Raw genomic sequence first — 27,062 nt, forward strand, 5'->3', positions numbered from 1 at the left:
TAACAGTTGGGGGCGTTGACCAATTTTCGCTCCACTCTGTGCATCGCCCTCCACCGCCGCCCCTTTCCCTCCTCTTCCTAGTCCACTACCCCACCCCCAGTCTTCAGACGTCGTGCAGTGGCTTCTTCCCCTCCTTTCTTGTCCTCCACACCCCGCGCGTTTATTGTATTTTAATCTGAAAAGCTACACCTCCAAGTCCCGCACTGGTGGCGGCGGAGGCGCCGTCGACCGCAGCAGCGAGAGCCGCCTGAGAAGCCGGGGCGCCGGGCTCCCCGATCTCACACCGGGGAAACGCCGTGCGTTTCCGGTAACACGCAGCCACCTTTGCCGCGGATAACTCGGCTGGGTTTGTATTTGCTGTTTTAATACAAACCCTGCCGCACTGCCTATTTCAAAGATGTGCTAATTACTACTTGGATAGCAGGGCGCAAAGTCCTTGTCCATTTCCCAGTACAAAGTAGGTTGCTAGAAAATTTGAAATTGCCTTTCAGCCTAAAGCTGCCTTACCTGAATGTCATAATTACAGTAATTATGTACATCCAAATTACATGCTAATTAAATTAGAATCAAATCGTTCTAAATCGAAATCAAATGAGGTAGTGAAGAATTAATCAATGACAACATAAATAGAGAGCTTCCTTCAGAGATATTTATTGTAACGATCCGAGGAGAAATTTGATCTGAAAAAGTCACCTGTTTATTTACTTTAAAATTAGTAATCAGTTATTATCCCTTCTCCATAATTTTAACCGTTCAGTGTTATTTACCCCCCACTCTTTCCAGACGCAAGAGTTTATAGAAATATGTATGAGGTAAATACATACAGACATGCCTACTCTATATGTTACTGACAAAGATATACAGTGTGTTTGCAACTCCAGTTAAGGGGAAGGTTCAGAATGTCCGTGGGGACACATTTCTCCAGGGCCTGTTCTCAGAAACCTGGGAAAGAAAAGCACCTAAGTTTTTAGGTTTCCAAGACCCTTGCACTCTCGTCTTTTGGAAATTCATACTAGGGATTTTGTATTGTTTTGTAAACGTCTATCTATTTCTGGGCGATTCACATATAAAAGAAATGCCAAGTGTTAGGGTGTCTTCCTTAGTCCATTTTCTGCTTGCCGATTGCTGGCGAGAGATGACATTTTCCTTTTTTAGCTCCAGGAGCAAGAGATTAGCATCTGCATCCTAAAGCGCCCTCTTCACCTGTGGAGCCCGAGCGACGAGAGAAATTCGCTGGCTTTCCTGACTTCTGAAGGCGAGTCAGCCCTGCGACCTGCGCCAGCGAAACGCACTGGAGGCCGGGCGAGCTCAGGCCGGAACTGGCAGGCGAGGGCGCGCGGCGGCCCGGGTGCGCTGGTCCCCAGGGCGCAGCTCCCGTGGCCCACAGCCTGGCAGAGTGGCCCGGGAATTTCTTCTGGGTGGGCAACTGGCGTGGGGCGTGTGTGTTGCAGGAGAACCAGTGCTGCGAGCTAACTCGACCCTTTCTCTTTACACTTTGTCCGTAGAAAGTCCAGCGGCCTCCTCGCGCAAGAGACACATCTTATAGGATGGTGATACACCCCCTAATTCTCAAGCTTTCCATTAGGGTTTGAGTTCTGTTCGGAAGGTTCCCAGCCGCAGGTCTATAATGAAAGCACCGTTGTTCGCAGGAGTAGCGTCGCCTGCGGGGATGGGAAGGGGTAACCCCAGCCCGGGACTCACTCCATCGCCTACTCCAGCCCCCTTTCCAGCTTCCTTCCGCTTTGGTCATCACCGGAGATCCCGGACCTCCACTTCTGCCCGCCCCCTCGAGAAGGCTTTTTAGTCAAAGGGACTGGGGTTTTCGTATCTACGGCGGGGGCGGGGAGGGGGGACAAAAGTGGCTCACGGGCAATTCGGGCCAGAATGTGCGCGTCTTTCCATTACAACCAGCTTCTGCGTTTCATCCCGCACATCACTTCATTATTGTTACATCCTGAGGGTGGTGTTAAGTGTGGCGTGAAGGGAGGAGAAAGGGCGAAGGTGATGAGTATCTGCCTCCTTTTCTGTCAGCAGGAACCGGGTTTAGGAGCCTTATCAGGAATGCTCTTAGTTGCCAACGCATTTCCCAAACCTTAGATTTCCCTTGGTCTTATTTGTTCCCAACAACTTTTTTAAAGCATTTCTCCTTTTTGATCCCCAAAACGCTCCCAAGGCTTGCAGCTATTACATGCCTTTCCTTATCTCATTTCGAGAAATGGTAACTACCAAGGTTTTCTTTTCAGAAAACCTAAATAAGATTTCTTAATATCCTTCAGCTACTGAAGCTAAAATGCATGTTTCTTTCAGGACTTAAGCACAGGGTATGGAGGATGCCGCCTTTACTGAGCAGCCTCCACTAGCGTCTTGCTTGGCCCAGTGGTCAATTAGGTAAGGAGAGTGAAATGGCTCAGGTGGATTTTGGAAATCTTTAAGCTTCAATGCCAAACCGTATTAAATGTTTGGTGATTAAAACTGTGAAATGCGGTGCTCCCAGCAGCCGAGGACTGATCAGGTTCATTATCAGCAAGCAGTGTCATGGATGAGCAGCAAGATAGGTCTCTTAAAGCCTTTCAGATAAAAGCTCTCCTCAGGTTAAAATCGTATGACTCAAAACAAGATCTCCATTTCACATTGCAAGGTAAGCAGACCTGCCACTATATTGCAATCTGTTTATTTTGGCACATTTATGAAATGAAATTATGACTAACCACATAACATTCTGATAAACAAATCCTAACCAAGTAACCTGATCCTTCCTGGCCATTTGTAAATCGACAGCACCTCCTGCAGGAATTAATTTGCTAGTGTTAAATTATGTTAAATGTTAGGTCAGGGGAAAAGGGAATGCCCCAAAACTTGTCTGCCAATGCAGTTCCAGGCTCCCCCACAAATAAATGTCGCTAGGCACACAGAGATTTCTTTAAAAGAATTACTCTATTAAGGATAGGAAGAATGAAATATCATACTTCCCGTGGTTTTCGAAAACATGTCACCGTTGAGGGCTTTTTTGAATCATAGATTCATTAAACTTGGAAGATTGCTTTTTGGTTTTCAGTATAGAGGAATCTCTACACATACCACTAGGCATCCTTTTTTTAAAGCCTATCTCTTTGGTTTCTACTTTATATTTCAAAAGCAAAAGAATTAGATGCTAATATTTTTATTTATAAAATCACTTTCCTTTTATTTGTATCATTGGAATATGCAGAGCAAGTAAGGTGAGCCTCTTTAAAGCTGTTATCATGGTTATGCTTGTATGTGAAAATGCCTCCCTTCAAAGTTTTTAAGTTTGCAAAGTTGGAATGCAAACTTGGGGCTCTCTAGCACCCTTGGGTGACCAAGGCTGAAAATCAAACAGCAAATCAATGTCTTCTATAACTTCATGAAATTTTCCTCACATTGGATGGGTAAGACTATCAGGACTATTGGTAGTATTTTATAGTTTTTCGTCTTACAATGAAGAATAATTAAACAAGAGATTAAAAAGAATTCCTATGGCCACTCATAAATTTATAAGTGGACCACATTTTTGTGAGAGTCAAATGAAAAACATGTGAAAAATGATAATGTATTTCTTTAATTAATTTTTAATTACAGGATGCATTTCAACATTTCTCTTCTTGAACACTGTATTGGTTCAGAAACTCTTTAAGGCAGGAGGTATTGCATAGGTTTTGACATTATAAAAATTATAAAGTCTAAAAAGCCTAAGACAGAAAATAATCAGTGCAATACTAATGAACTCAAAGTGTAAATTAGCAGTCTTTATCAATTTCAAATGCATGCTTTTTTTTTAAATGAAGGAAAGGGATCTTTGAGGTGCACTCTAAGTTATTAAAGAAATTCAAGTTCTTCCCCACCGACTCTGAAAAATCTAAATAATCAAAGGGTTTGTTTACACCTTTACTTAGTTGCTTCTAAATTAGAGGACATTTGCGTGTGTGCTTATATGAGACAAAAACATATATAGCAGACTACATGGAGTAGTTTATTTACCACCTCTTTCAAACTTATTTACTTTACAGAATTTATAAAATTATGACTGCCAAGCCTTAAACCATCTAATCATTATTTGTATGGTATTGTATTAAATGTTTAAAAAATGCAGAACCCTGATAAAAATACTTGTCTATAATGTTTACTATATTTTTTGGAATTGCATGTTACTTGTAACTTATACTAATTTTTTTTCTATAGCTTTCCTTTACCAGATCCTTTGAAACACAGGGAAAATTTGCAGCAAGGTTAAATATGCCTTATATACCTATACTCATGGACTATGTCTGAATAGTTTACATTGGTCCATTTGTGACGTTACATAAATGTTTAACCTTTATAGGTAAAATCTTTAATAGCTGTAGGCCAGTAGTAGAAGGGCCATCTGTGATAGGTAGAATAATGGTTCTTTAAAGATGTCTGCATCTTAATCCCTGGAGACTGTGAATATGTTAGGTTATATGGCAAATAGGAATTAGGGCTGCAGATAGAACTAAAGTAGCTAATCAGTTGATTTTAAAATAGGATGATTTTCTTGTATTCTCCTTTTGGGCCCATTGTAATCACAAGGGTTCTTAAAAGTGAAAGAGGGATGCAGAATGTCAAAGTGTCAGAGTGATTAGATGTGAGGACTTGACGGGGGCCCTGTCCAGAGCCAAGGAATTCAGGCGGCCTCTGAAAGCTGGAATAGGCAGGCAAACAGGTTTTCCCCTAGGGCCTCCAGAAAGAACCAACCCTGCTGACACCTTGATGTTACCCCGGTGAGACCCATTTCAGGCTTCTGATTTCAGAACTGTATATTTGTGTTGCCTGAAGTCTGAGGTAATTTGTTATGGCAGTATAGAAAATTAATATATCATCCAAATGTAATAGCTTATCCTGTAGAACAACAGGAGTTTAAGTCTTAAAAGAAATATTGATCAATCCGTTATTTAATTCATACTAGTGAATTTCAACAATGACTACACTTTGCTTCAAGTAAATTTAAATCTTAAAAGTAATAAATTTGAATTGAAAAAATTAAATTATATCCATTAAATTGTACTGTCATTCTTTTAATGATATTTCAGAACAAAGAAAATGTCACTGAGTTATTTGGGGTTTTTTATCTGGTATAGGGCACGAGACATTTACCAACAGAAAATATTTTTACAGCCCCAAAATAGATTACTTACGAATATCTGCAAAGTTCATTCTTACAGGATTCATGTAGTTTTGTACTTGATATGGTAGTTTACAGAGATGGAAAATTAATTTTTTTTTAATTAGACAAGAGTACATAGTTTAGCCCTTGCTAAAAGTATTCAATAAGAAAGTGGAGATATTTTTATTCCCAGTTAATTTCACATACAGTCTCTCTGTATTTGCTCTGCTTCTGCTTCGTTCTCTGTGTCACTCTAGTATGCTTATCTCCTGAGTTCTCGCTCTGAATTTTTCTTCCTCTGTATATATCTGTGCCATGATTTCTGGTGTCATTTCTTCTATTCTGCTCTTCACTGGGAATTCACTGTGGCCATTTTCTTATTTCTCTTTGTTTGTAACTACTGTGACTTCTGCTCCGGCTTCTCCTGCTCCTCTCATCCCCACTCTGGCTCCTGCTGCTCCTCTCATTTCTTTCAGATCTTCTCTTCTCTGGATTGTGGTTATGGCTCCTGGACTTTCTGTAAGAATAAGAATGGCTCCATTTGCTAGTCTCCCTGGAACTCTCTTGTTTTAAAAACCCAGGCTTTTCTTTAGTTTTTTTCTTGCTAGAAAGTTCTTCATAAAGCTTTCTCTTCTTAGACTTTTCTTTTTCTTCAAAATCACTGTTGTTACTCCTTGAGTATTTGTTTTTCTTTCTTTTCTTCTTTTGTATTTTTTTTTCTTTGTTGTCACTCTCACTCTCACTGCTGCTTTCTGAAGTCTCACTAGAGGAGGAGGAGGAGGAGGACGACGACGACGACGAAGATGAGGGGGATTTATTTTTGTGTTTTTTGTGTTTACTTCTGCTCTTCTGAAGCTTTTTCTTCTTTCTATCTTTTTTCTTTTTTTCCTTCTCAAGTCGATCCAATTTCCTGTTATTGAGAAAAAATAGTAACAGACTATGTAAAAACAGTTCTTTCATTGACAACTATGAAATTTTGGATAATATATTTTCTTAGAACATTCAAGACAGTCCTTACTTTATTAAATTATTCAAGTCACATATACATTAAGTTTAAATAAAAAATTAAGTGTATTAAGCCAATTTGCTCTCTATACTTTGTTCAACAGTAATGACCATTAAAAAAAATTCTGAATTAGAATCTGAAATTATATAGCACTCTAAATAAAAGGTTATCCTGACCTAAAGAAAGGGTTGTAATGTTTATTCATTAGACCTATTGCAAACTCAAATATATAGCTATAAGAGATGAAATATTAATTTTATGTACTATTTTAAGCTATAGATATTAATCAATATTACATTACCAAAATTCAAGAGCATATTCTCCAGAAATTCTGAATAAGAATATACTTTACATTTTTTATACTCTGTTTTTGGTTATATAAACCAAAATAATCACAACTAGTTTTTCAACACCTGTTTAGGTTAATAAATAATTAGGGCAATTCTATGATGGTATTCTGAATTTCTAAAGAGTACTTCACATTCTCAGAAGAGTAACTTGTTTATATGTTATGTTTGAGTTACTCTGAAATAAAAATGTCTTCACTGGGTTCTGTCCAGCCATTCTCAAAATTCTTCATATACTGAAACATCATGAGCGCCCTCTATTGGACTCAGCAGACATTTCTTGGATTCTTTAAACCTGCCGCAGTCTGTTTAATAAGAGTCATATTTACCTTAAATTTAAGCATTTTTCAGCACTCTTCATAAAATCTTACAAAATATGAAAGGAGCACTAAATGGCTCACAACATTTTCTAAGAACAAACTGCAAAGATATATACAAATCTATTATAACAAGAAAAACCTACAAATAAATCTATTTCCAAATTAAATGTTCTGAAAACTGCTATGTTCTTTTCTGTTATAATCTAAGTATATAATCTTACATTCATTTTCATATTAATGAAAGAAAGACAAAATTGTATTACTGTAGCTGAAGAATAAATCATTAAATAAGTGTGATGTATGGTTACCTTTGTGAGCTCTTAGGATCAGAGTTGAATATTATACTAAGATGAAACACATAAAAAATGTAATTGAATCCATTAAATATATACTTTATAATTACCTGAGAAGTTTCTGTTTTTGTTTGGTTGTTAGTGACTTTAAAAATTCGACTTCTGGATCTTCTTCACCCTCACTTGCAACGTATTCCTGAGTCAACAAAAATCATTAAATTGCTAGATTGCAAGACAGTTATGAGACAGGAGAGAAAACATTTATAAATAAGATATTTTGTATTAGGGACATACTGCAGATGAATGTGACATTTTGGATTTGAAAGTGGGAGGGGAGAATTAAAACATTTTTTTGTTGTCTATTTGCTAAGAAGGATCATTATGCACTAAGAAGTTAAGATGACAGCTTTGCTAACATTAACAAACTTTATTAGGTATAGGATAGAGAAACAGATAGAACTCATAGCATAGCTTCTACTTTCTATCTCTTAAGTTTGAATAAATACTTGAGAGTTTAAGTATTTTATTTTGAATTTAATGAAATATTAAAACTAGGAAGATCAGTAACTTTTCGGAAAGGTAAAAAGGTCCACAATTTTGGAATTTGTAAATTCAACAGTGTATTATCAAACATATGATTAGCAAATACATATCAAATATATCAAGCAGTACAAATAAATGATTATATAGGTTATATGAACAATCCCTAGCAATGTTTGAAAAGCAATGTGCCTCTTTTCAGAGCAGCACAAGTTTATGCCTGTGGGAGTCTTGGTTTTAAACTCAGTTCTGTCTTGAAATTCAGGAAATCATTTTACCTCTCTGGGCTCTAGTTTCCTCCTTAAATAAAACAAATAAATGGTTTGCAATAGGATATCTACAGTCCTTTAAACTTGACTATTTTCTAGATCTATGTATAGTTAAATAAATTAATGTTTAAAATATTTTCTATACTTTTTAGGAGTTTTCTTTCATACTCTTCTCATTGGTTCTATTTGATGTCACTTTAGGGGTAAGTTTGCAGGAAGGAAAAAATATCAACCTATCACCAGTTCAGTTAGATATTTCAACCACATATACCCAGAGGAGCTGTTTTATTTATTAAAATGCAGGTTTAAAAACAATTTCTCATTTACACTAAAATAATAAAGAAGCAAAATCAAAATACATTTTAGGTATTTTTTTTGATCTATCTTGCTTTCCTATGGATATATGCATATTGGAAAACATTAAATAGCAATTCACAAGCAATCATATTTAGATTTATAGACATTTTCAGCTTACTGATAAAAAGATCATTACCTGTGATGGATCATTTGCGGTCAAGTTTCTCCCCAGTACATTTCGTTTCAGTGCAAACCCACTGTTTCTCATCTCCGCTATTAGCTCCGAGGGGTGCATCGATGGCCCTGTTCACAAAAATCACAGTTTGAATGTATCATTTATATCTCTCTACCTTTTTCGGACTCCACAGTAGGAATGCAGTTGAAGCTTTGTTAAGTAAAATCACAGCTAAATCAACTCAATAATCTTCTGCTGAGCAAATAATCAGATATGATTTTCTAAAACAGCAGTCTGGAGATTCAGAATAGAAAATAATTGCATTTTTCTTTACGTGCTAGGGGATTCTCTTCTTATGTAACTTTCTCATATTGAAAAAGATACATTTAGATGTTACCTGCTTGGCAGTTTTTAGTATAAAATCAAAGTAAAATGATAAAAAACTGCAATTAAACTTTTAATAGTTATTCTCTTAGTAAGAATTCAATTTAAAATAGATACTTTTAAAGGTGCAAGAGCAATTTATTACTCTAGTTTCCAATTCAAAATTCCTTACCCTTATTTATCAAATACCAATACTAAATACATTGCCACGTGGTTGCTAATTTTCAATAAAACACATACACACGTGTGCTATGGGTATGATTACTTTAAGTATTTCAGTTAATCACATAGATATATAACTCCACAGGGTGAAATTTCTAGTTATTAGTGTGGAGTTGGTAATAAGCAATTTTAGGCTGGCTATAGGTGTGTGTATGTGTTATATTTTCACAAGCTGCTGTTTCCACTTTTGCAAAATCCCAGACTGAAACGCAAGCTTATTTTTGGTCACTATGTATGTATGTAGGTATGTATGTATGTGTACATACACACACATACACACTCTAAAGATAAATAATATGGACTAAAGGTAGATATAATTAAAGTACAAAAATTTTAACTGTCTGTGACCTTCCCTCAGACATTCCTAGGTTTATGTAAGGTAGGAGAGACTCTTTCTTTCATATATTCCAGTTTCATTCTGTTTTCCCTGCAGGTAGCAAATAATGACAACACTTCCTGGAAGCTATTTAAAGTTTCTGGCCTAAATTTTCTACACTGGCTTAACTGAACTACACTAGGCGATGTATCTGGAATATACAGAAGAATAAGACAATTCCTGCAAACAAAAAATTCATAAGGGAGTAGGGGATAGAGAAACATGATCATTCAGAAAATGATTTTCCAGTTTATTGATTAAATACTTCATCTATTTTTTTTTTCTTTTCACTGCTTTATTGGTCTTTTACCACTTAATGCATGTTCACCTACATGTTACATGGAAAACAAAAGGCAATAAAATTCAAATCAATTGACTTGTCAGTAGCATCCTTAGGAAAAAGTTTGGTGAGAAAAATTCAGGTGTCAGTTATTTAGTATCTTTCACTGGACTCTATGGGCTTTACCACTCTATTCATACTACCAAGAAAAACTGAAAGTTGGCTCTAGGTATTAGGGAGATAATAGGAAAAAAGTTGCCTATTATTGGAGCATGGGAAGTTATTAATAATGTGATACTTTAATTTACTGAGAAAAAAGCCTTACTTGGTTGAAAACAAAACAAAAACATCATAAAGCAGCATCTTATTTCATTAATATTTTAAGAAAATGTAGGATTTTAAATTATTTTTAATACAAGATATTTAATTCCTATGAAGTATTCAATAACCTTTTAATTATTCAATTTGGATGCTCTATTAATAAAATCTTAAAGTTGAATTTTAAATATTAACACTGGTTGCCTCTAAATAACATAAAAGTGCTAATACAGCTAATAACATTAAATTAATTAGAAAATGTTCACTTTGGTGGCTTCTCAAATTTTATGTGTAGAAACATAATTTTATAAAGTAGAAAATGTGTTTTCTGAAGTTTCAAATCTGCATTTCCTAATCAACAACTGTTTTAGATGTCAAATGGATTCAGAAAGCAAACATGCTAAGAATTAGGATAGAAACCACTCCAGTAAAGGGCCGAAGAGCTTGGGCATTATGATGAAAGGTTACTAATTTCATCATTTTTCATCAAAAGATGGGTGTTTTTAATAAGATGTTTTAGAAAACATGCTTTAATTTACATTTTCATTACAGTACTTTCAACTACTTCAAGAAAATGATCTCTCTTTCCCCAGTCTGACAGATTGTACAGATTATGAAACATTACTCTTCTAGCATTTATATTTCTCCAAAACCTCAACTGAACTCTGTGTAGTACATATGCTTAGCATACACTTCACATTTTAAGACAGTGTTTAGTGAAGTACCTGATAAATAGTACTCAATAAATAATTAGTTTTGCCAGTAGCTGTAAAATTTTTATGGTTCTTTTATGATATACTCCTTTATAATTAAAAAATATTCCTGGTAGTAACATTTTTCAAAATCCAAACTTATTCATTTATTTTTGTACTTAAACCTCTTCTATCATCTAAACTTATGGGTTTGGAAGATGTGATAAGTCAGCTTTAAGTAAGATCTATTTAGAGAAATATCTATATTTTCATGTTACTGTAATGGTATCAATGTAGAGTTAAATTGGTGGAAATGATTTCAGCTCTCTCAGAACTCAAAATTTAGTCGATATAATAGATTATAGGTATGCTGAAAAAGAGATTCTATAAATGTGTTCGAATGCAAAATTACTAATTTTATGTATAGTGTCTTAATACTTTATAGCTGGAGTTGAGGCTCAGAAATGTTTGGTTTGCTCTTAAATTTGCTATGGCAGAATAGTTTTAGATAATTCAGAAAAAGGGCACTTGTTTTAAAATGTGGATTTGTGAGGGCTTTTTTCTAGATTCTTTCAGCCAGGCTGGGCTAAGCTTCCATAGCATGAAAACCAATGTCCCAACTTACAAAAACGGGTCCACTAAAGAAACTATTTTCAGCATTCATTAATTTGGAAACTTTCTTTGTTGTGATATGGGTAAGCATCAAAGTACTCATCATGATTATGGTATCCAGTTCTATGTTCTGATTAGATCCAGGCTATCTCTTTCTAGAAACTACCATGAAGTCAGTGTCTCAGGGGAAAAAAAAATTCCCCAGAAGATGAATTATGTTGTACAAAATTATGTTTGCAAAGGGTTTAATCTATTCATTGAGAGCATTCATTTTTACAGAACCAAGCAAAAGCACTGGAAGGTAAATGTTCTGTAGTAAAATAGGTATTTTAACAGAGAATAATAAGGGAAGCCAAAAGTCCTGCCCATTAGGCCTATCACTGACTTCACAATTAGAGGATAGTTGTACCAGGTGAATCCCACAAATGGCCCAGGAGGAAGACCAATGCTGAAGGCAGAGACACTTTTTTTTTGTTTCATGGCTAGTACTAGGTCCATCTGCTCTTCCTAAGGACAGATGTATCTTCTATTCAAAGTTCATCATTCCTTTCAAATGAAGAATTACCTTCTACAATTTTCTGGTATTCAGTGGGAGAAGAGAAGGCACTGAGTTATAGGTTAGGTAAAGCTGTATTAGAAACACCTTTTCCTCCTTCCCCAAATTTAAAATATTAATTTATAGTGGTGATCAATTTTTTCCTTTCTCATTGTGTTTATTTTATTAGCTTTAATACTATGAAGAATTTCCAACCTAGAGTGAAAAACATAATGAACCCTATGTATTCAATCACAGTTTCAACAATTATCTATATTGTGCCATTCTTATTTTATCTATTACCTCCAATTTTGTTTCTTTTTCAAAAGAGTATTTTAAATAAAATCTCAGCTATATAAACCAAACAAAAAGAACTATTTCTTAAAAATAAAACCCTAACACCTTTATTACACCTATCAATACTGACAGTTTTAAAATACCATCTAGTATGTAGTCAATATTCAGATTTCCCCAATTGTCTCAAAAGCTTCTTTTTATAGTTGGCTTGTTCAGATTAGAATCTGAAGTCCACACATAGCATTTAGTTCACATATCTTTTCTTTTTACTGATGTATAATTGACACATATCTTACATCTCTTTTAACTTAAGAAATTTAGCCACTTTTCCCCCTCTATTCCTTTATTACTATTCATTTGTTGAAGAAACTGGGTCATTTGTCCTGTTCTGAACAGTTATGTCATTTAAAATGTTCTTCTAACACTTGTATTTCTTGTAGTTAGACCTAGAGGCTTATAATTAAATCATTTTGGTATTTTATACCACATACTTTGGGGGAATATATGGAAGGTCTTCCAAAGTTTGAATTCAGGAAATGACACCTGAAAACAAACACATTTCTGGCTAATGAACTAGACTAAGGAAAAAGACCGAGATTTCAAACTGGTATGTTCCTGCTTTCAGTATGTATTTATTGTAGTCATAGTAACAGTGGTATAACCTTAAAAATTTGTGCTTTAAAATAATCCCCGGACATTATCACAAATAAAATATATTATGATTCTTATTTCCATGGAAATGCAACCTTCTTTCCTAAAGTTAAATTGATTTCATCTAGTGAAGAAGCTACTCCCTATTACTAAATGTAAAAAAGACACTTAGAGACAGTAGCGCTAGCACATGATCGAGAAAGTCTGTGTCTGGTGGTAATTATCAATAATTACCTTACACTTACATTTGATTCCTAATATTATTTTTGCTTTTAAGAAAGCTTATAGAAAGTTATCTTAAAAAAAGACTAAAAAAGGGGGCACAGTAGGAACATGAAGCACAAGTCCTAGGGAAAAAGTGAACAAAGCTATTAATAAAGTGTGTGGGTGATTTTTATTTATATAGATGAGAATGTTTTATGTATGATTTTCTAAAAGTTATGCAAGAACCAATTGTACTGAATTGTAATAAAACTGCTCCATACTGGGAATTTTCCTGACACATTGCCAGTTCATCTTAGTGGAGGCTGGAAACAATAGGGTTTCTTATTGCCCTGATCCCAAGTTCATACTGAAGACAGCTAATTTGATCTCTATTAAAACATACAGTGTAAAAGAAAAATTAAACATTTCATTTTAGTTTATATGTCTGAAAAATATACAAAAGCAAGGAAAGATGAAACTGCCTTTACTGTATGCTAGGAGAAAACACTGTTTATTAAAAACAACCTTGCTTTACAGAATCAAGACCGTTAAAAATATATGACTTATATTTGACTATGTCTTTAAATGTACATTTTCAACTTAATTTATACACAAATACTTTAGTGATGATACATCTAGCTATAATAAAGCGAATTCACAGTCCTAGAGGATTACGAAAATCATTTGTTATATGATGATGGAGGGAGACTAGACTTTGGATGGTGAGCACACCATGCAATATACAGATAATGTAAACAACTGTAATGTGAAACTTATGTAATGTTATTAACCAATGTCACCCCAATATATTAAAAAAATTATTGTGTTGTGATAAACATGAAGTATTAGAAATTAGCACTATGTTTTAAAAAAGCTATGAGAGTATAAATACTTTTGAAAAGTTATGCATCACTAAACCTCAAAAACATTAAAACAGTTAAAGAAGTCAGACACAAAAGAATACATACTGTATGATTTCATTTATATGAAGTTCATGAATAGGTAAAATATATGGAATTTGAAATTAGAATACTGGTTGTGCATGCAGGAGGCCAACTAGGAATGGACAGAGGATATTTCCTAGGGTAACTGAAATGTTTTATCTGCATCAGAGACATTGGTCACATGGGTGCATACATTTGTCAAACTCAAACTCTACATTTATGACCTGCGTGTTTTACTTACAAAAATAAAAGTTACACATGATATTTTTAATCAGTCAACAGTAATTACTGAATGACTATGTTACTATAGACCTTCACTACATTTCTATATTATACATCTAACTATGCAGAGAGCCTTGCGTAGGCAATTTTAATTTATCTGTCCCTCGCATACAACACAGAACGCGATCTTAAAAATCAGTATGTATTATAGAGGACTTAATATTTTTATCTTATTAGGTACTTGAGAGATAAAGAATAGAGAATTTGGTTTTGACCTTCGAGCTTATAATCTTTTTGGGAAAATTAGCTCATATGAAAGAACAGGAAAAATATAAATTGTAAATTTGTGTTATAGACATAGTCAGAAAAGATGATAAACAGTGTTGTTTAGAATAGTTAGCAAAGCCTTTATATTCAGTCACTCACTAAACTATTATTTACTAAATATGCAGATTGTGCAAGGCATTGAGGATACAAAGATAAATAAGATAGAGTCCCTATTTCAGAAAAGCTTATACTTGCCAGGAAAGAAATAGAAACTGAGTTTGATTTTCAAATTCTCATAGGATTCAGGAAAAGGTAAAAAGTAGGGCATTCTAAGAGAGTTAGTATGATATGAGTAGAAGGGTTAGTATTTACTAGGACTACATTTCATTTATTCTCCTTTTCCCAAGTAATCACTAGTTAATTTCCTTTATTTGAAGCTGGCAGACCTTCAGTGGATGGAACTATGTTAATAAGAAGTTATGTAAAAGAGAGTTATGACTATTATCTGAAAATCATAATGCCCCTTGGAGATTATGAGAGGTGTCGCCTCCACTAACTTCATATATAGAACAGGACTGTAATTAATTTGTTAATGTCAATGGAATTTCAATGCACAGTCACTCTAACAACAAATTTAATCACTGCATTATAACAGTGTTTATAAATAGTTCATAATGACTTAACCATTGATAATCACTTAAAATAACCAAAATTTTAAGTACTAATCAAGAGCATCATTTTGACCTTTGAAGCACTATGACTTGATAAGTTTACTGAGTAATCTCCTTAATAGGTCAATATTTCTTTTCAGCTAATTAGCTTCTTTCATGCATTAAAAAAAAAGTTGGTTCCTGACTGATCAACTGCTACGTATTACAAAAGAGAGAAATGGTGCTTAACTTCACTTCTTTATTGTGAAGTCAATCTTTTATTTACTAGTTTTAATATCTGCTTATTTTAGGAGTTTAGCTTTAATGAGATTCTGGTAACACAAATATTTTTTCTGCAGTGAAGTACGTTGAAGGATTTTTGAAAAATTCTGCCATCAAATATAGAGCTTTCTAGTAGCTATGCTGATAGGATTCAACTTTATCAAGGGGCTGCATAACGGAAATCCGTAACAGATTCAGGGGTATTTGCCAGAAGACCAACTAAGTTTGTCATTTTTTTCCACAGGAAGTCTCTCCAGCATGTTCTCAGGGTGTCTTTTTAGCAAAGCTTATGATAGATTATTTTGTTAAATTTCCCAAACATGTTCTCAAACAACAAAAATGCCTTCAACATGAAAGGCTGAGGAAAAGATGGAACAGCATGTGGGAGTTCTGTCATAGAATACCTTTATCAGTGTAAAATTCTTTAAGAAAAATTAAGTCAAGAGTTAGGGAAAATCAGGCAAGTAAAAAAACGTTGATATACAAACAAATCTTTGCAACAAGTGTAAAATAACACTTCCCTCAATTTTAGCTATTTGTTCATTTTCATATTGTTTAAACACACTAAAAGCTATGAAGTAAATAAGACTGAATACAGACATGTGAAATATTAAGTACCTATCGTCATTTTAGCCATTTACGGTGTTGCTGGATCTCATACTGAAGCATTATGAAGAAAAACGAATTCTGTACATGTCAAGAGTATCTATCTGGTGACATCATTTGGAATTTGAAATTTATTTTATTAAAAATATGAAATTTGCATATTACTATATCGAGTCAGTTCCAAACATTTAAAAAATTATAGCTAAGTTAAAAAACAGCAAAGTAACTTTAAATATATGGCAACTTACGCCTAGAAAACCAGAGTCAAATAATTACTACTAATATTAACAAGTTTGGACTCAATGTTTATTCACTGTTAAGATGCTTTTATAACTTCTGGGTTTTGGTCCAATATATAGAGATCTTGAAAGTCATTCTATTCTCTTGATAAGAAAAAAAGCTGAAAAAACTGAAAACCAACAAATCTTAGATCTATCACAGAACTGAGGTCACAGGGCAAATGGCAACAGGGAATCACAGTTGAGCAAGACCAAAAAGTCATCTATGGAGCCAGTAACTGGAACGATTACTTTGTTGGAGACTGACTGAGCAAGAACTAGTTTGAGAAATTAAAAACTCCTGGGGGCTCAACCTTAATGGGACCGTCTCATACTTTTGTTGAGTTTTACTTCCAGAAGCTCCACCAGGTTCTTACTATGAACATCAAAGACCAATCCCCTGTACTTCCCTTTCAATGGTGGGAAGGGGAAAGGAACCATTTTAAAATATGCACAGAACATTTTGTTGTCCTGAACACATCCTTACCCTTAAGGGAAGTTATTTTACTAGAGCCTAACCTACATGGGTGAAAAAAGCTGAAAAGTAGGGAAAAATGCTGAGGAGCACTTGTAAAGGCTACAGCCTAGGGGCACAGGTTCACTAAAAGAGTGAGACCTTGTCACAGAATTATAGAAAGCTTCCCTTTCCCTCATATCTTACCACTATACCAAAAGGGCTCCTGTCAAATAACAAGAGATTACAATTGAAGGAAGGCTCCAATTCTATTAAAGGAGTCTCTAAGGAAATCCAAGGATAACAGGAGAGACAAAAACAAGGACTTCTGAGGAAATTTTAGCCTCTGACACCTACAGCTACAACGAACAGTAAGCCCAACCTAACTCCAAACCTAATAAACATAAAACCTCACATTAAAGGCATATTTACCTCAGTTGCATCTACCTGAGACATCATGTCTGGCTTTCAACAAAAAATTTAGCAAGTATGTCAAAACCATGATCTGGAGAGACAAAGCAAGCAGCAGAATCTGGCTCAGTTATGATGGAGATTCTTGAATTATCATACTGGGAATTTAACTAAGATTAATATGCTAAGTTCTTTAATGGAAAAAGTGGACGACATGCAAGAACAGATGGCTAATGTAAGCAGAGAGGTGGAAACTGTAAGAAAGGATCTAAAGGAAATATTAGAAATATAAAACATTAATTGAAATGAAGAATGCCTTTGATGAGCTCATCAGGAGACTGGACATAGCTGAGGAAGGAATCAGTGAGCTTTAAGATATGTCAACAGAAACTGCTCAAACTGAAAAGCAAAGAGAAAGAAAAACAAAACAAACCCCCAAAATATACAAGAACTGTGGGACAGTTATAAAAGATGTAAGATATGTACAACAAGAATACCAGAAGGAGAGAGAAAAGAACAGAAGAAATATTTGAAATAATAATGGCTGAGATTTCTCAAGACTAATGATAGACATCAAATGACAGGTCCAGGAATCTCAGAGAATACCAAGCAGGAAAATACAAAAAAATGTACACCAAGAGATTCCATATTTAAACTACAGAAAGTCAAAGATGACAAGAAAATCTTGAAAGATCCCGGCAGGGTGGTTGGGGGGGAACCCTTACCTAGAAAGGAACGAAGATGAGAATTACATCAGACTTCTCTTAAACCATGTGGGCAAGAGGAGGGTGGGATAAAACATTAAAATCTTGAAAGAAAAAACCCACCAACATGGAATTTTGTATCCAGTGAAATTATCCTTCAAAAGTGAAGGAGAAATACTTTCTCAGGCAAACAAAAAACTGAACGATCTGTCACAAGTAAACCTGTCTTATAAGAAATATTGATATCTTGGCCTCAGCACCATTTTCTTAAAAACCTCCACGCTATGAAAGCCAAGTGGAGGAAGAGGCGAAATATGCAGGCTGAAGCACAAAAGAAGAAAGATGAGGTAGAGGTCCAAGTAAACTTACTGGCTTGTGCACCCATGGAAGCCATAGCAGAAATAAGGAAAGCCAGAGGCCAGGGACACTGATACAAATTGTTGGACTGCATGCCTGCTGTCCTGAACGTCTCAATGGATCTAGAACATCCATCACCATCTGATCATTGCGACCGCCTTTTGAGAGACCTGCCTTGCTTGTACAAAAACAACAGTTCCTTATGGTCCTTTGCTCTGGACCTGTGACGCTCTGGACTAGTTCTGTTCTCAATTGTAGCTGAATGTAACGTGTACAATAAATGACCTCTTATACTGTCTTAGCTGAGGAAAAAAATCTTGAAAGAAAATGACATAGGTCAGAAACTTGGATCTACATAAAGGAAGGAAGAACATTTGAGAAGGAATAAGTGAAAGATAAAATAGTTTATTTTCCTTATTCTTAATTGATCTAACAGCTAACATCTTGTTCAAAATTATAATAGTCAGAATATACTAGATGATTATAGCTTATGGATAAAATGAAATGTTTGACGGCAATGTTATAAGGACAGGAGGAAAGAATTAAGTGATATAATAGAAAATCGTTTACTGTTATAAGGTACTGGCACTACTTGTGAAGTGATAGAGGTTATCTGAAAGTAGATTAGTTATAAATACATATTGTAAATTCTAGGGCAACCACTATATTAAAAAAAATAAGTATAACTGATATGCCAAGTGAGGAAAGAAAATGGAATCAAATGCTCAATTAAAATCAGAGAAAGCAGAAGAGTGAACGACAAAAAAAAAAAAACAAAAAAGAACAAGGGCAATAAATAAAAAATAACTGTAAATATGGTCAATCTTAATCCAATTACATTAACAGATTAAAAAACAAGACCTAAGTACAAGTTTTCTACAAGAAACACACTTCAAACATAAAGAAACTGATAGATTAAAAGTAATGGATGGAGAAAGATATACTATGCTAACAATAATCAAATAAAGCTAGAATAGCTGTATTAATTTTAGACAAAATTTCAAACCAAGAAAATTTTATCTAGGTAAACAGAGACAATTACATAATGAAAAGAGCTTCGTTCTCCAAAAAGATATAATAATCTCATATGTATACGCACATAACAACAGAGCATCAAAAATATGTAAAGCAAAAACTATAGAAATTTTTAGAACTAGGCAAATTCACTATTATAGCCAAGACTTCAATGCCACACTAACAGAAATAGATATATCTAGCAGGCAGAAAATCAATAGGATACAGCTGAACTGAACAGCATCATCTATCAACTGATCTAATTGACATTTATAGACTACTTCATCCAATAACAGCAGAATATACATTCTTCTCAAGCTCATATGGAACATTCACCAAGATGGACCACGTTCTGGGCCATATATTACACTTTAACAATGTAAAAGAATAGAAATCATAAGAACACTCTCAGACCAAAATGGAATTAAACTAGAAATCAATAACAGAAAGATGGCCAGAAAATCCTGAAATATGTGGAGATCAAACAACACACTTCTAAATAACATATGAGTCAAAGAAGTCTGAAGAGAAATTAAAAAAATATTTTGAACTAAGTGAAAATGAAAATACGACTGCTGTGTAATAAAAAATTTGGCTGGCATCTGTCCCTGGTTCCTGGGAGTGAGCTTCCAAATTCTCTAAATTTCCTGGGAGACAGGAGTATCTTTGTTATTTGTGATGGGACCTGATAGTTTGTTAATGAGGTGACTCATAGTGGGGCTGGCCACACCAGAAAGACGAACCATGTGATTAGAGAGTTGGGTCTCTGAACCACACACTATCAACCTGACCTCTGGAGAAAGGAGAGGGGCTAGAGATTAAATTCAACCATATGGCCAATGATTCTATTAACCATGCCTCTGTAATTAAGCCCTAATAAAAATTCTGGGCAGCTTGAGTGAGCTTCCCTGCTTAACAATAAATATTCTGTGCATATCGTTGTACATCAATGTGCAAGGAGAGTGATATGTCCAGACACATTCCATGGGGAGAGGACATTGGAAGGTACCTATTTTGGGTGGGGGAGAGCAAGGCAATTTTAATTGTGTTAAAGTGTAAAATTTTAAAGCAAAGAGATATTAAAATCACTTTCTTTGCTACATATTGTATGATTCCATTTATACGAAATGTCCCAAATAGGCAATCTAAAAAAAAATAAGAAGAAGAATACTGGTTGCCTAGGGCTGAGGAAGCCTGGGGACTGGATGGTATGTGGAGTTTCCTTTTGGGGTAATGAAAATGTTCTAAAACTGACTGTGCTGATGGATGTACAATTCTGTGACTATACACATTTGAAACCATTGAATTCGAAGCCATTAAATTGTACACTTTAAATGAGTGAACTGTATGGTATGTAAATTATAACTCAATAAAGCTGTTTAAAAAAAACACTTGCTCAAGAAAATAAAAAATATTTCAAAATAAAAAGACAAACCATGTACTGGGGGAAAACATTTGCAGAAGACCTAGGTGATAAAGGACTATTATCCAAAATATACAAAGAACTCTTAAAACTGAATAAGAAAACAAACAACCCAATTTAAAAAAATGGTCCCAAGGCCTTAACAGACAACTCACGAAGATGTACAGATGAAAAATAAGCATATGAAAAAATGTGCTACATCGTATGTCATCAGGGAAATACAAAATAAAATGAAATACCACTACACACCTATTAGAATAGCCAAAAGTCATAGCAGTTACAGTGCCAAACGTTGATGAAGATATGGAGCAGTAAGAACTCTCATTCATTGCTGGTGGGAATGCAAAATGGTATAGCTATTTTGGAAGAGAGTTTGGCAGTTTCTTATAAAACTAAACATAGTCTTTCCACACGATCCAGTAATCACATTCCTTAATATTTACCCTAAAAAGTTGAAAACTTATGACCACAAGAAAACCTGCATATGCATGCTTATAGCACCTTTATTCATAATTACCAAAACTAGGAAGCAACCAAAATGCCCTTCGGTAGGTGAATGAATTAAAAAACAGTGGTACATCCAGACAATGGAATACTATTCAGCACTGAGAAGAAATGAGCCATAAAGCCATGAGAAAACATGGAGGAAACATAAATGCATATTACTAAGTGAAAGAAGCCAATCTGAAAGGCTATATACTATAAGAGTCCAACTACATGATCTTTAGGAAAAGGTAAAAAGATCAATTATCTCAGGGATTAGAGGAGAGGGAGAGATAAACAGGTGGAGCATAGAGGAATTTTAGGGCAATGAAACTTACTCTGTATGATACTATAATGGTGGATACATGTTATTATACATTTGTTCAAACTCATAAAATGTACATCACTAAGAGTGAGACCTTAGGTAGACTACAACTTTAGGTGATAATAGTATGTCAGTGTAAGTTCATCAATTGTAACAAAGGTATCACTCTCATAGGGGTTGTTGATAATGAGGGAGGCTATGCATTTATGGGGGCAGGGACATATGGGAAATCTCTGTACTTTTCTCTCAATATTTCTGTGAACCAGAACTGCTCTAAAAAATAAATTCTATTAAGAAAACACACAAGATTGAAACAAAACAAACAAATATTAAGTAGAAGGCACACACATACACATATTAAATCTATTAAGAAAGCCAAAAAAACAAAAGCCCCACTTGCTTTGTTGAAACCCCCACTGTAGATTAAAAAATGATATTTAATTTCAAAATACATTAAAAACATGAGTAAGTGACAAATGGTAAGAGTCAATGATAAGAATAAGGGCCATAGAGTATAAATAAAAGGCAGAAGGGCAGGCCATGTACTTACAAAAAAAATTTCATAAAAATTCAGTCACCATTGAAGCTTGCAAGTTTTATGTATAATTTTGATGTATCTAGCATGGATGTAAACTTATGAAGTTAAGATGATCTTATCAGTAGAAAAGATATTCTAAACCAGCTTAGCCAAAAGAAGCATTTTGATTGCCTAATTTAACTTTGTAAAGGAGAAGTAAATCTTATAGTTGGTCTCTGTAAACCTCACAGCTGGAACATTCTAACAGCACCTTGCAGTTTCCAGTGATCAAAGTAAGTTACTTTATATACTAAACTAAGAATTTCATAATAGAAATAATGCAACACCAGGGGGTGTGGTTATCATGAAATAATTACACTCCTGGGAGATTACAGGCACAAGGCTGTACCCCAGGGGTGTGATTATCCCATGATAACCACATCCACTGAAATTGCTTTATTGCAAAAATAATCTCTATTCACTGGTGAGACATTATTCAATAGGTGATTTTTTTTTTAAATGAAAAGATTTTTTTTTTTTAGCTTGAATCAGCAAGTGGATTAGGAAATTGGCCAGTTTGTTTTTCATTGCATTCAAATTCAGAATACAACATCATTATTATTTGCCTTCTAAGTTGATATAGTAGTTTTGATTTTTTTTTTTTTTTGAGAAAACTTTTAAGAGTTTCTATTAGTGTTAGTTAAGTGGTACTGCTAAATTCAGGTCAAACTTTAAAGGTATTAACTGAACAATACAATTTTAAATAATTTATTTCTATGTATAATTTTAAATTCTTCTAAAATAATATTTGCTTAGAAATTATAAATGTATAACCACTGCTAATATTTTGGTCTATCTCCTTCCAGGGATTTTCCTAAAAGTATCTGTCTATATGTTTACCTAAAAGAAAAACAAATGGAACCCATAATATAACTTACTTTGTTTTATAATCAGCTTTTTTTCATTTGGCCAAATGTTATAAAGAACATCCATATCATTAAGCAATCTTCATATCATTTTTAGTGGCTGCATAGTATAGTATAGTATTCCATTGCTAATATCCAATAATTATTCATTTAAATATCCTTTTTGAGAATCAAGGTCTCTCTCTCTCTCTTACTATTAGACACAATACTTTCCAACAACACCTTTGGACATATCCATGATTATGCCCTTGGGATAAATTAATTCATGACTATAATATTAGTAAAACTTAATTTAAACAAACAAAAAAAGGTACTGTTTCCCGAATCTTCAATTGTTCTTAATTACATACAGCTAAAGCTAACAGTTCTCAACCTTGACAATGCATCAGAAATAGATCAGTAACTTTCATCATCTTATATGGTATCATAGATGGTGAAAGTTACTGATATATTTTTACCATAATTTTATCACAGAATTCAGTGCTTTGATAAGATATAGGATTTAAGAAATTAAAAATAGCATGTATATTACCAGTATTTGTTCTCTTATACCCCACAGAGCAGTTAAGCAGCTTGCTTTAAAGTAACATGGCTTGCTTTAAAGTAACATGGCTATTAAATAAGCAGAACAGAGGTTCCAAATAAAGAATCTACTAGCTCCACAGCTCCACAGTCTATGCTCTTGGCCACTAAGTACACTACCTCTCTGAATTTATGGTTCCCTCAGTGTAGAAGGCTATTCCCTCTGCCTAAGATGCCATGTGGTCTTCTCTCAGATCTTGCATGGCTCAGTCTTTCCTGTCATTTAGAGCTCTCAGTGTAACATCAGTTCCTCAGAGGGGCCCTTCCTCAACACTTAAAAGTTATTCCCTGTTTAACTTAGTATCTGATTTAATTTTCAGCATAGAATTTATAAATATCTAATATTTTCTTATTTATTAGTTTAGTATCATTCCCAATTAATGCAATTAAAGACCTTTTCTGTCTCAATATTGTGTTCCTAGAGCCTAGAAAAATGCCTGTCACAGAGTAAGTGTTCTATAAATGATTGCTGAATAACTGAGTTTATTTTACCAACCCCTTAATGATGGACATTTAGAGTTGTTTCTAATCTTTCACCACTATAAACCTTTGAGCATCTACCTTATCACTTCCTTATTATAAATTCCTGGAAGCTGAATTTCTAGGTAAAAGGATATGCATGTTTTTAAGGCTTTTGATATATACTATGTAAAATGACTCTTCAGAAAGGCTACTCTAATTTATCAACAGTGGATTAAAATGTTCATTTACCATACTTGCTCTAACACTCAATGTACGGTTCTTTTAAATCTTTACAAAATTTGATAGGCAAAAAGATAATATATTACTTTAGCTTTCCTTTTTGGGGGGGGTTATTGTTGAAATGTCATTGTTTTAATGGTCATTTGAATTACTTCTTATGCAAACACCTATATGTATGTCCTTTGCTCCTTTGATTTGTATGTTCATCTTTTTCATATTGACTTGAAAGAACATTTAATATATTAGGGATATTAACTATAGTATTTTAATAAAGGTAATTCTTTTCACCCTCTACCACTCACTGCTCAATTTATTTAAAGAGAAAGAGTCACTAATTTGTAGACTTCTCAAGCATGGCGGTTCCAAATATGTTAAAACTTGACAGAAGTCAAAAACTTGAGCATTTTACTACTTCACTTTATTTTGAAAAAGTTCATTTGATTGAAAAATAGTACTACAGTTAAATCCCACCAGAAGTGGGGTCCAAAAATTTTGACTGCATAAAATGAATGACAGTTATTATAAGCTTAATGAATATAAATGGAGGACTGGAGAAGAGCCAATAACCAACTTCGATATTTGAATTCACTATTTTCGATATTCTTAAAGATAGGTAACTAAATAGCACAATTTCTTTTGGTGGTTGTTAGCAGACTTTCTAATATAGACTCAAAAGATAGTAGGTCTAATCGATTACTAAATAAATGGCTAAATATGGAGTCTATCCTAGTCATTCTCTAAGAAGTAGAATCAAAGTTGAGATGAGGCCAAAGAACAAAGACAGCTACTACTACCACTGCTCGCCCTTATCCAACACAGGAGTCATGACATAAGGGCGCAAGGTTGTAGTGAAAGAAAAGAAAGATGTAACCACTTCCAGAAAACAGAATGTATCTTTCGGATACATAACAACAGATCCCTGTAACTACCAAAATTAATGGTCAGAAATATTTGAGCCAATGGGTACTTCATATATGACCTACTCCACCCTCATTTTTTGAGGGGCTTTGTTTCTTTTGGGATCTCTCTCCCTTCTTTCACCAACTGGGTGGAGACAAGGAAGGAAAGAGCTAATTAATATGTGGGTTTGAAGATATCTGCATTGTGGCATCAGTGGGATGTTCATTTGTCAGAGATTGTCAGACCAAGTCTGTATCACTATTTTCTTACTACTGAGCAAATAGTTTTCCCTTAAAATATGGCTTCTTAACCTTTTTTAGAGCAATAAGGATTGTTAAAAACTCAATTGTAATATTCTATCTATGTACTTCCTCTACCCATTCTGACTTCCATTAACACCATTAAAGAAACAGTGTCACCATGATAAGGAATCAAATTCCTAAACTCCAACCACTAGAACTGACATCTTGAATCCTATAGCCTGCATTTGGCTTGCTGGAAAGAAGCAGAATCTCTAGCTATAGAAAAGAAGCTAAAGGTCATATGCTGATTGAGGGTGAATCCTGGGCTCAGCGGTGGCAGCGGAAGCCAGAGGGAATCTAAAGAGGTGCATTAGAGGTCTAGATGAGCTGCGGATGGGGCTTCACACCCAAAGCATTTGATTCAATAGAGCAGCTCTGCCTTTATATGTTCGATATACTGGGTTTTAGAAAAGATTTCTTTAAAAAGGTTAAAAATAAAAGAAAAAAAGTTTTATAGCTGCTTATAAAATGCAGAAAATCTCATGTTATACTGTCATCCTTATTTTAAAATGGAGAGTTGAAGCTCACAAAAGTGAAATGACTTGCTTAAGATTATAGGGTTAAGCAGGTTATTTCTACGATAATTTATTATGAGTTATGGTGGGATAAGTGCGGCTGTCTTAATGTACTACATTAAGTTTCAATATCTTTTTATAAAAAGAATCCAAATGATACAAACCAAATTAGACCAGTTTTTGTTAAGTGGACAATAATATGCAGGAAGGTAAATAATTTTCAAGTAAAAATCAATTTTAACATAGTTAACATCCTTTAAAATCAGTTTTGATTTTATCTCTGAACTAAAAAGAGGTAACTGCTAAGGCTTCTAGTCCAGCCTACTTTATAACTCAGGAGGATATAAACAAGAGAAATAACCATTTCTCCCTTCAATTTTTAGGTTACTAACAATAAACTATGTTTAATATATCTTTTACTTGTAAAATCAAGTTCATGAGTCCTTGGCTAGAAACATTAAATTTAATATTAATATACAATGTTTTAAATTCAAAATATGATCAGAATTTCCCATTGATCATTGTATTTTTGGAATGTGCCTTAGTCCAAAAAACCCAACTCAATCCAAACCAAACCAAAATAAAATACTCAGAGAGATTAAAGAAAAATGTTATTTTATCTTTCCTATTTGTTCTTGATATAAAATCTAAAACAAACAAATCATGTCTAGTGCCTACCTGAGCCATCAGTGGGAACTGAGCTTGCATTGATTCCAGAAAGACCAAACAAAGGACATTCTCGATCTGTGTTGACATGACCCCATTTGTGACACTTAATGCACCTCACATTTCGAACCTGGGAAATAGTGAACATTATTTTGGTTATTAAAATACTAAGAATCTAACCAATGTTCAATTCTCTATACCTTGGTAGAGTTTAAGTTAAATTACTCTAGTTTTTGTTTAAAAGATCTTCAGAGAAGAGATGCCATAACTATATTTGATAATTTAATAGAAATACTAAAATCTTTTACTATAAATTCTGCCTAAAAGCTAAGCTAAATCCTATTTATTTTTAACTCTTACTTGGTGGTCATAAAACAATATTATCCAAAAAGAAATGGTAAAATACCAAAAAAGAATTATGTCATGGCTTAACCTTAGATTTCCCTCATTTTAATAAGTTAACATTTAAAGTTTCAATTTCCTGAACCAGAGTTTGGTGAACTTATTGTAAAGGGCCAGACGGTGAATATTTTAGGCTTTATGGGCCAGAGGTCTCTGTTGCATCTACTCCAAT

At 34.2% G+C, this 27,062-nt stretch overlaps 1 protein-coding gene across 1 annotated transcript in view; it reads right to left on the reverse strand.

Moving 5' to 3' along the window:
• Positions 1–3,890: 3,890 nt before the first annotated feature.
• Positions 3,891–27,062, reverse strand: part of CIRSR (corepressor of RBPJ and splicing regulator) — a 31,534-nt gene continuing 8,362 nt past the window's right edge. Inside the window, exons 7-10 of the mRNA XM_039855692.1 lie at positions 26,501–26,618; positions 8,409–8,515; positions 7,217–7,302; positions 3,891–6,050 (exon numbers count right to left, since the gene is read on the reverse strand). Of these exons, the coding sequence (XP_039711626.1) occupies positions 5,501–6,050; positions 7,217–7,302; positions 8,409–8,515; positions 26,501–26,618 (861 nt within the window). The 3' untranslated portion in view covers positions 3,891–5,500. The remainder of the gene's footprint in view (positions 6,051–7,216; positions 7,303–8,408; positions 8,516–26,500; positions 26,619–27,062) is intronic.

This window comes from Pteropus medius, unplaced genomic scaffold, assembly GCF_902729225.1.
Source record: "Pteropus medius unplaced genomic scaffold, Ma_sr-lr_union100, whole genome shotgun sequence".
Classification (NCBI taxonomy): Eukaryota; Metazoa; Chordata; class Mammalia; order Chiroptera; family Pteropodidae; genus Pteropus; species Pteropus medius.